We start from the raw sequence: 10,398 nt of genomic DNA, 5'->3' as shown, positions 1-10,398 counted from the left end.
CTTCTGCATGAACTAATGACATAAATCTCAGACTGTTCTGCTTACTTAAGTCACAGTAACGTTGATTGAAACATGCATCCTTAATAATTGATTTCGTATGCAGAAAAGTGAATATGTTGTGATCAACAACGGTAGATTTCCATTATCTTCAAAGTCCTGAATCATGAATAAGTGACAGATGCCAACAAAAAATGTATTAATTACTTAATTCCGTATCGATGACCTGTTAAGTTCTTCCTCTTGTTCTTCTTCTTCTTGTTTTTGTTGTTGTTGTTCTTCTGATTCTTCTTCTTCTTCTTCTTCTTCTTTTTCTTCTTCAGGAATATGTTTCAATACTGGCACAGTCGGTTGATTGTTTGGCAGAGCAAGATGTGGAACCTGAGCTGTCATGTGACAAAGGAAAACCAGAAACAAGCAGGATTAATACGACAGTTTAAATTAGAATATGTAAAACGTAATTAATAATACCGTAATAATATTAATTATTAATTCCCGATGGGAAAACGGGAAAAGGTCCCATTTCCAGCCTTACAGTGGTCTTGGTTCTTAAGGTGGCTTACTACAGTTTTCAGAAATCTATGAAATTAACGCAACAGGATGTCTGTTCTAAGTGTAAGTCACTGCAATTGATGTAAAATGTAATTTTACCTAAAAAATAAATGCAAACCAAGGTAAGTGCTAAATATAATGACCTACAACCATGGACAAATTGTGTTGGAAAGTGCGCAAAAACATGAAATCATAACCGTAATGCCAACAGAATAAGCGTCAGTACCCCCATTCCCCCTTTCAATGTTGGAAAATGGTAAAATGCAGACTTTTGTCAGACGAAAGTGTTTGTCAACATTGCACAGGGGTGGAGAGGGGCAAAATGCATATAGAATGAAGTTTTCCAACCCTTGGGACCAAGGTTGTAGCTCCTGAAGGGGGACTGGAAACTAGACATTGCAATGACTTTTTTCTCAAAAACTAGCCCACTGTAAAATTTCAGTTGTATTTCCTTAGCAAGAAAAAATAATCATGTACAGAAATAAATAGTTAAATCTGTCGGACAGGTTTTTCGCAAATGGCAAAAACGTCGATTTTCATAACTGAGAAACTGTCGGATAGATCTTTTTTAAAAGTTGTTGACGGTTTCGTCTTCCTATTGTTTACTAATTCCCAAAATTTTGACCCTGGTCGTTCGGCTAGTTTTGTAGTAAGCCACCTTAAATGGGCTTGATGTTTTAATTTTAGATCACTGGTAATTTATTATTACAGTAATAGAGCGGTTTTCAATTGAGTGTCGAAAGTAATTAGCGAATTGCTTTGCTTTTGCATTTACTTCACTCAATGATTGGTTGAAAGTTCTCGCGCCATTTTTTCAACCAATCAGAAGTGACACCAAAACCAATCGTTGCTTGCGCGTGCACATTTTCCCGCGCTTTGTGTCGGCTACGTGTGATTACTTCGAATTTTCATTGGTTTGCTGGATTGTCTCCGGTCTCCGTCCATTTTGATTGGCCAAAGTAATTACTTTGGTTTTGGTTTTGGTTTTACGACACTCGATTGAAACTCGCTCTAATAATAATAATAATAATAATAATAATAATAATAATAATAATAATAATTATTATTATTATTATTATTGTTACTATGATCTTTGTTCCTGTTGGTATGAATAATTAGCAACTATTCACCGAAGGTGAGGTGGTTAGTGGTGGATATTTACCGAGCCGCGAGGTGAATAGTTGTTTTAATATATACTAACACAGGGAGATAGTATAGCAAAAAAAAGATGATTTTAACTCATTTATTCCTGCAAAGATTACAACATTTTCGGGCGCAAATTCCGCGCGAATTGCTCGGAGGTGAATAGCAAAAGATATCCGGAGTTTGAGTAGCCAATCAGCGCACGTAAAATGTATGAACATATTTGCAGTACGCTCCAACGACCAAAATACGGCATGTCCAACATCAAATAAATGCGACCCAATTAAACTCGACGTCTGAATTAGCTGTCGAACTTAATTCAATTGAGTTCGACAGAAGAAAAGTGCGACGTTTGAATCGGGCCTTTTATAAAACATTTCAGCGTGTTAATTCGCTGAGAGCACGTCACGTTAATCCCAAACATCGCGACAAAGGTGAACTTTTTGCTCGTACATCATAATAAAGCCTAGTTTACACTGCGACAGAAGCATAAGCACAACGAAGTTCACACGTGTTGCATAAGCATGGAAGGAGTGAGTGACACAAGCAGGCGCAGTTAGCTCCAGAAAAAACTAGCTGGAGAATGGGACGAGCAACGTTTCCAAAATGGCGGACGAAGGAGAAATGCTCCTCGTACTATTACACTCCTTCTGCTTCGTAGAAGAAGACGACGGCGACAAGAGAGAGAACGAGAAAACAGATTGAAGAGGTCGTGTTGGGTATTTTCTAAGGGATATTTTCCGAAAGAGAAAAGAACAAGTAGACTCAGGAACTGCAACCAGCCGACCGAGGCAGGGATAATTGCAAAGCGCCCCAGTAAGTTTTTCGGAAAAAAAAACAGTACTTTCGGACGCCATCTTAGGTACCATTAACTTGAATATCCGTTGGCATCAAAAACAGCTGACATCTCGGTCTTATGCTTATGTGTATGTTGCACCCGGTTTACACAGTTATAAACGTGACATAAGCGTAAGCATAAGAAAATGGAAACGATTCCTTTTTCGTATGCTTATGCTTATGTCAGTGCCGGCTTACACAGCTTTTGTTTATGCTTATGTTTATGCTTATGCTTATGTCACAGTGCAAACCAGGCTTCATTAATCGCATGATTTTTCTCGTGCAGTTTGAAATAAATAAGCACTTGTTATTTTGCCCTTCGGGCTCGTGCGATTTGGTTCGTCTTTGAAAAAAATTATTTTTGCTTAAAATTTATTCCAAATTACGCTCGAAATCATGTCATTACCAACACAAAGAAGATCCACTGTTTCTTGTTTCAACATTTTATTAATTTAAGAACGTGAAACCAAGAACCAAAACAATTAGCATCACATGTAACCAGAGTCAGACCTTTGACCTTTCATTAAATTGCATTCTCTCCCCGGGGGAAGGGGGGGAACTCCCATATGAAACATACGGGTACATTTTGGTGTCGTTTAGGGTTCCGCAAAGAAACACAGAATTACGCGAAGAGAAACAGAAGTCAAATTTTCTTTTTAAGTTGTTATTAGGGCATCGCGCAGAATGCCTATTGTTTTGGGGACATTTACTTACTGTACGGCAAAAATTATAGATCTGTAATATTATCGATGAAGCGTAAATTGAGTGACTCTCATTGGTCCAAATCTACGCGCGCTGTGCTCCGTTGGGAGTACCGCTTAGCTCATCAACTTGTCAGGGCGGAGCTTAAAAGACAAAGGCCACATGAGCTATTGTTCATTCTATTGTTTCCTAATGTCGCAACTTTGCAGTATGGCTGAATAAGAGCGCACCGCCAACGAAAATATTAACGTTCAATATTATAACATCGATTTTTTTAAAAAATTTGGCCTGCTTTATACTAGTTGTGAATAGGGCAGCTCTTACCTTCCGCCAAACCCACGGCAACGAATGTGATGCCTTCTCGGGCATTCGAACCTACGAAAACTTAAATGTCGATTTTTAAATAAAGTGAATAGACTTGTTTCGCCAGAATCTGGAGTAGCTTATGATCCAAAAAGCTAGCGCGCGCGTGCCCTCTCTTTGTTGCGAAAAAAAAGAGAAGCTTTAACAAGAACATTTTGCTAAGAAACGTAAAAAAGCTGCAAGCTATGGCGCCGTTTTTAAGAACAATAACATGACTTTTGCTCGAGTATGCTAATTTGGGTAGTCGGGTCTACATGGAACGCCATTGGCGCTTTTCGATCCTGCGGCTTTCCTTTGTTCCATGATTTGTCATTATAAAATCCACAGTAACCTTCAGATACAGTATAAACACTTTTAGCTGAGAGTGACAAACAAAAGACTATGGAGAAACGTTCTCGCCCGCGTCAAGGATTTTACAAGTCCATTGAGACGCCTTCGATTCCCCGTGGCCGTAAATGTGAAAGAAAACCTGAAGATCTTGGCACCTTCGAAGCTGAGCGCATCATGGCCAAAAAGATTCTTAACGGCAGACCTTACTACATGGTCAAATGGCATGGATACTGTGCCAGCCAGAACACCTGGGAGCCGAAAGATCACCTGCCGGCAGACTTAGTAGAAGCCTTCGAGAACCCTGATCCTGATCCAGTTCGCGTAGAAGAGGCACGAGAAAGAATTGGTCTCGTATTTGAAAGAGGAATGAAAGTTCCTCTCGGATACGAAGAATCAATCGAAATAAGACACGACGTAGTGCGTTTCCTGTTTCCCAACCTGCCTAATCGGTAGCCAAGGGGCAGAACACTTGATTGTAAAAGTTCAAACACTGTGCTCGGTTGCCCACAAACCTCTCTCCATCTCCAAACTGCTTCGCCGTTTAGTTGGAAGTGAAACATTGGACTGTTTTCGTTAACAAAAGGAGGTACAATATTGATCAAAAGCGGGTGGATCGGGTTTTCGAAGAGCTCTGAAAAGAGCTCCCGATCACTTACGTTTTCGCTTGCCTTACTCATTGCGGAACAGGTTTGAATAAATCAGCTGCGCCAACAAGATACTTTGAAATTCCCGATAATTGTGACTTTTTTATAGTTGAGTGGTTTTCCTGAATGGGTATTGTTAATCTTGACAGCCATTATTATACAGACCTGTGCTTAAGACAATAGCTCTTCAACCCGAGACGCACCGTTTCCAAACACAATTCCAACAAGTAGCTTTCAGACTCAAAAGGCGAAAGGTTCTTGTTGACCAATTTTCGAAGTTGAAACGGATTTTGTTCCGGAAGAGATCCATCTTCCATTTGCCGTGCGTGAAAATTCGAAAGGTCGTTTAGATAGTGAAAAAGTTGCTGTTGAAAACGGCCCCCATACAAAAAATGGCCGATTTTTGTCCAGTTTAAAACGCAAAAGGCGAATCCTTATACCTTCTATATTCACTTCTCGGCTTAACTTAAATTGAAGGTACAACCTTCTTCTTCAAAACGCCGCGCGCGAAAGGTGAAGCTTTAACTCCTGGAAATCAGAAAACTAAGTTTTATCAGCCCTAGTGGGCCAATTTGGGCCCTTTCTTCTCTTATTCAGGACATTTCAAGGCACGCGCGCTTTCGAATTTGCCGCTTCACCGGTTATGAATAATTAATGATGTCCAGGCATTCTGCGCGATGGGTCAAAATTTGCTTCAGCCACGCCCAGATTGGTCTCCTTTAGGGGTCACAAAAAGCTTGAGCCACGCCCAGATGGTCTCCTTTAGAGGTTAAATTCAAAGTTTCCGACGAGCATCCCCGTCTGTTCCATATGGGGGGCCCCCCCCCCCCCCCCCGGGATTCTCCCACTTAATTATTATATTGCATGGAGTTTTAAGGATATGGAGTATCTTAAAGATTTCCTTTTTCAGAGAGGAGTATTCAAACACCCAAGAAGAAAAAAAAACGTTATTTAAACTGTCACAACATATGCAATGTGATGGAAAATGCAATAAAGGCCGGGACACATTTGGCGATAAGTCGCTGCGACATGTCGCGAGGACAAGTCGCCGCAACAAATCGCCTTGCGTGACACGGTTAATTTCATGAAAATCATTGTAGCTGCGGCAGAATTTTGTCGCCGCGATCAGTCGTGCGACTTATCGCAGCGACAAAATTAGCGAAAGCAGCGTTGTCGTATCGTGTGTACACTTCCGGCAACAAGTCGCTGCGACAAAATATAAAGGAACCAATGAGAGAGCGTCATATGGTCTGCCATATTGAATTAGAAAACTAGTTCACATTCCCCCTCATACGAGATCAGTGCGTGTGCTCCGAAAAGGCGTCATGTCGCAGCGACTTGTTTTGCAAGTAGTACCAGAAACCCATAAGGGTTGAAACGTGTAACGGCCCCTCCCCTTGTGTGCTGGGAAACAAGCTTCTGAATGTTCAATTTGCTAAGTACCATATTTGGAACCACAAGACTGAGGGGTTTCCAAATATGGTACTTAGCACTGAAACATTCAGCCAATCAGTTCGCACTGAATATTCGGAAGCTGTGAAAGCGCGTTACACGTTTCAACCCTTATGGGTTTCTGGTAGTACACATGGAGCAACTTGTCGCAGAGACATGTCGCTGCGACTTGTCGCCTAGTTTGTCCCGGCCTTAATGAGTGCACCTTACAAAATTAACAGTTTTTATATAGCAAGCAAATCGACTGTGACAGCTTTTTCTCTCAATCAGCATGAATATGGTAAATATACTTCCATTACTTAGAGGGCTATACAGTGTGTAGGGGTGTTCAAATTAATATTACCTGTGACAAACAAAAGTTGATATTCATCCACAAATTAAACAGGCCTCATAACAAGTTCAAGTTCATCATTCAAAACTGTATTTATGAACATTTGTGCACACGTAGTACTATACTCATGAAGTTATTGCTCTCGTTTTCTTGCAGTGCATGTGTTTTACAGTAAAAAATATTTAACAAGTTTTCCTCATTGGCCCTTCTGTGAAATTTCGCTTACCGAAGCCAAGAAAATGTTACTTAACATCACTTTATTCTGAAAAAAACCTATTTCGGATCTACTTTCAGAATTTTTTTAAAAAGTGACCTCATTAGGCCTTTTTAATACAGTCAAACCTCTATGGAGCGGTCACCCTTTATTCAGCCGTCACCTATCGATTTCCCGAAATTTGCCGCCCATACTTACTGCAAATTTTGACCACTATGAAGCGGACGCGGTCACCTTTTGGATTTCATTGTACCGGGACTGGGTCTAAAAATGACAAGGGTGGAACCCTGGTGAGAAACTTCAGAAGCTGTACAGAGACTCGATAATATTTATTTTAAAACTGAACTACGGATGTCAGATTTCCAGCAGTTTCATTGACTCGCCGGACACAGGCTATCAGTTCATATACCTTCCCTACCTAATATAGTCAAGGAACGCGTCAGCAATAAAGCGAACTGAAAACATTTTTGCAGCTCTGAGAAAAATGGCCAACAAAACCTGAAATTGACCGAGGCAGAAATTCCATCCCCGGGAACACCAAAAAAGCCTGGAGTTTTTAATAAAACAATTATTCTACTCGGGATTGCTGGATATAAAGTGATTATAACCAACTTGGCGCGGTTATCTATCACTTCATATCCAGCGCGCCCTCGTAGAATATTTGTTAAATATCTACCAGATTTTAAACTAATCGTCTCTAATAGTGAAGAAATACTTAGCAGTATAAATGGGACGTATAGAAAACATGGACCCCAGGTCCAGGGACCACCCTTATGGACCCGGTCCATGGACCCCTTCATGGACCCGGTCCATGGACTACCCCTGTAGACCACCCGTTATATTGTAAAGTTACAAGCAAAAAAATCTTTAGACGAAAGAGAGAGTGATTGTCGCACTTATCTGGACAATTTAAGCACGAGCCCATGACTAGGAGCGAACAACTTCCATATTAAGCCAATTTCAAGGCAGTTTTGTGGACCAATCTATTTTTAGACTACCTTTTCCGCAAGAAACAAAGACAGTCTGCGTTCGGTGACGCTATGCCGTCAATAAATCGTGGTCTGTGAAAATGTCGCTCCTAGACTACTGTTTTAAACATTTGTCTCTGATAGACACCAATACCACCTATTATTATACGTCAGACTCACTATGAAAAATCTGATTGGTCGAGAGCATTCAATCAATTCACAATAGCTTGTGAACTTGACATGATAACTGTGATATCAGCTGCAGATATTACATTTATCATGTCAAGTTCAACGTCTGCCTGGTTACTAAGCCCTTTGGAGTGTTCTCCTCAGAAACAAAATGGCTGAACGCTTCGCTTCTGAGGATGAATTATGTGAAAAATGTATAATAAAACAATTATTGAATTCGGTTTTCGCATATCATGAATTATCAAAACCTCGTGTCTATGTTATCTGCCGAAGCCGAAGGCTGAGGCAGATAACATAGACCTCGGTTTTGATAATTCATGATATCATGCTCAACCTCATCCAATAATTGTTTAATATGTAGTTGACCACTCCCCTAGTGGCTTTTCAGGGTGGATGAACAACACATTGTGGGGAACTTTGCCAGACTGCTTTTGCTCATATACCTACATGGTACATGCTCGCGTGATATGTACACGCAATCCTCGTCTACGCACGAATGTCTTCTCGCACAACCTTACTCGGTTAATTAAGAAAAAACAAATGACAAAATATTTCTTCGGCCATTACAGGAACCTACAGTTTATCGTCCTTATCTGAGAAGACTAGCGAATCTAACCATTTGCAGGTGTCATTACAAAGGCAACACTTTCTCCTCAGTTATTTAAAGAGCCTGTGTGTTGGTCCGACCGGGGTTTTGATCCCGCGACCTCCCGCACAGTTGTCCGATGTTCAACCAACTGAGCCAACCGCTGGGCTGCGTTGAGACCTACCAGCGTGGCATAAAACATGCCAGGCAAAAAAGGCATGCTAAGGCCCCAAGAAGACGACGTATGCAAACATGAACTGCTCCCAACTGGGTTGCTTCATAGTTCAATTGGTTGAGCATTGCACCGGCCTCGCAGAGGTCATAGGTTCGAATCCTGTTGAAGCCTCCTGAATTTTTGCATGTCTCTGTAAGAGACAATAATTATTGCTTAAATTGTCCAGATAAGTGCCAGGATGACTTCTCTTTCTCGTCTAAAGATTTTTCTGCTTGAAACTATACAAAATGAGGGGTACTCCACAGTGGTGGTCCAAGGACCTGGGGTCCATGTTTTGTATACGTCCGTATAAATGTGGTAGCAGTTGTCATCGGAGGCCCTAAAACCCCGAAAGGGATTTTAAGCCCAATCTACCCGAAGAGGCTGCTGGTTTTGAAAGACTGTAATGATAGACATACATATGAACTGTGGAAAGAAACCTTTTGAGACTTTTAGATCATCCCAGTGAGGAACGTTACCAAGGAGAAACGAAAGGAAAGCTTGAGAAATTGAGAGTCGAACGGGATTTGTTCCCTCAGTTTCATGATAGCTTAAATTACAAGACGTTCATGTCAAAGGAGGACGTCAAAATAGCCCACCGAAAACAAACTTTGAAGAACTTGTAACCTGTAGACGATTTATCCTTCTAACGCTAGGGAAGCCTTAGCGCGTTTTAAAAATGCATCAGGAATTTTTTTTTAACAAAGATTTTCTTTCTCCGTTTCAAAAAATTACGAGTCTTATTCGTGGGAATTTTAATTCAAGGAAACAAAATTAATGTTCCTAAAGAATATTTTGGAAAGGCTTTGTCCCTTTTATGTTTCATCCAAAGAAGAAGTTGACCAGGAGGGCAATCTACACAGCGCCGATTGGTTCCTTAACACAGGGAAAAGTAAGGTGTGGCTCGTTTCTGCAGACACTTGTGGGGGAGCAACGCGTGACGAAGCCCTAAGAATGTCTGCGTGGGAGGCTAGTAAAACTCGTTTGTTTGGACAGATCGCGAAGTAGAGGTTGGATTGACTAGGAATTGTATTAGAGCAAGTACTTCAATATTCAGGATATCTTTTTACTCGTAGTCGTCCTCGTCCTCCGATCTAAAGGTCCCTAATAGGGAGCTTACGAAACGAGGACGACGACGGCTACGAGGACTTCATTTAAAAATACAAATCCGCGTTATTCATATCACTACGAAACTATTTCATGTCGTTCCCCGTTAAAAATGTGTAGTAACTGACGAGGAATTAAACTGGTATGAGTGGGTTGGAAGCGTAGAGAGAGAACTGAAAATTCATCGTCATGTGCTAACGTCCTCCACAGAACCTTGAATTTAGTCATTTCACGTCGTCATTTAGCAGATGACGGCAAAGAAATGCACCAAAACGTAAAACGCACGTGCAGAGCGTACAGAGCCATTGTTTTTGCTCACTACCCTAGGGGGTAGTTTCTAAAGAAGCTGTGGTGCTGCGTCGGGGGGAAAGTAAATTGGCCACCGTACAGAGATTCTAACAGCTGACGTTTCGAGCGTTAGCCCTTCGTCAGAGCGAATCGAGGAATTGTAGGTTAAGTGTAGTTTTCATAGTAGAGTAGGAGCTACGCTATTGGTGGTAACATGGCAACGTGAAAAATAGGAATATATAAGTTAAATGAAAAGCGTTCGTTAATACCGTGAGGATTTATAAGGGTGCCGATTTGGAAGACGAATTTTTGTTCCACATGCTTGCGGCTTTCCGTCGTACCAAGATGACTATAGGGAAAGGCCGTAGATATCCATGTGTTTTTTGGAGTGGTTAGGGAGATTAAAATGACGAGCGATTGGCTTAGATGCATCCTTGTCATTCTTAACATCGGGAAGGTGTTCGCGGAATCGGTCGCCTAG

At 41.1% G+C, this 10,398-nt stretch overlaps 1 protein-coding gene across 1 annotated transcript in view; it reads left to right on the top strand.

Moving 5' to 3' along the window:
• Positions 1-6,418, top strand: part of LOC138007110 (fibroblast growth factor receptor 1-like) — a 62,455-nt gene extending 56,037 nt beyond the window's left edge. Inside the window, exon 13 of the mRNA XM_068853840.1 lies at positions 321-6,418. Coding sequence (XP_068709941.1) covers positions 321-437 — 117 coding nt within the window. The 3' untranslated portion in view covers positions 438-6,418. The remainder of the gene's footprint in view (positions 1-320) is intronic.
• The last annotated feature ends 3,980 nt before the right edge of the window (positions 6,419-10,398 follow it).

The sequence above is a fragment of the Montipora foliosa genome, chromosome 6, assembly GCF_036669935.1.
Source record: "Montipora foliosa isolate CH-2021 chromosome 6, ASM3666993v2, whole genome shotgun sequence".
Lineage (NCBI taxonomy): Eukaryota > Metazoa > Cnidaria > Anthozoa > Scleractinia > Acroporidae > Montipora > Montipora foliosa.
Note: the sequence above shows the minus strand (reverse complement) of the source record. Positions and strands in the feature narration are given on the sequence as shown.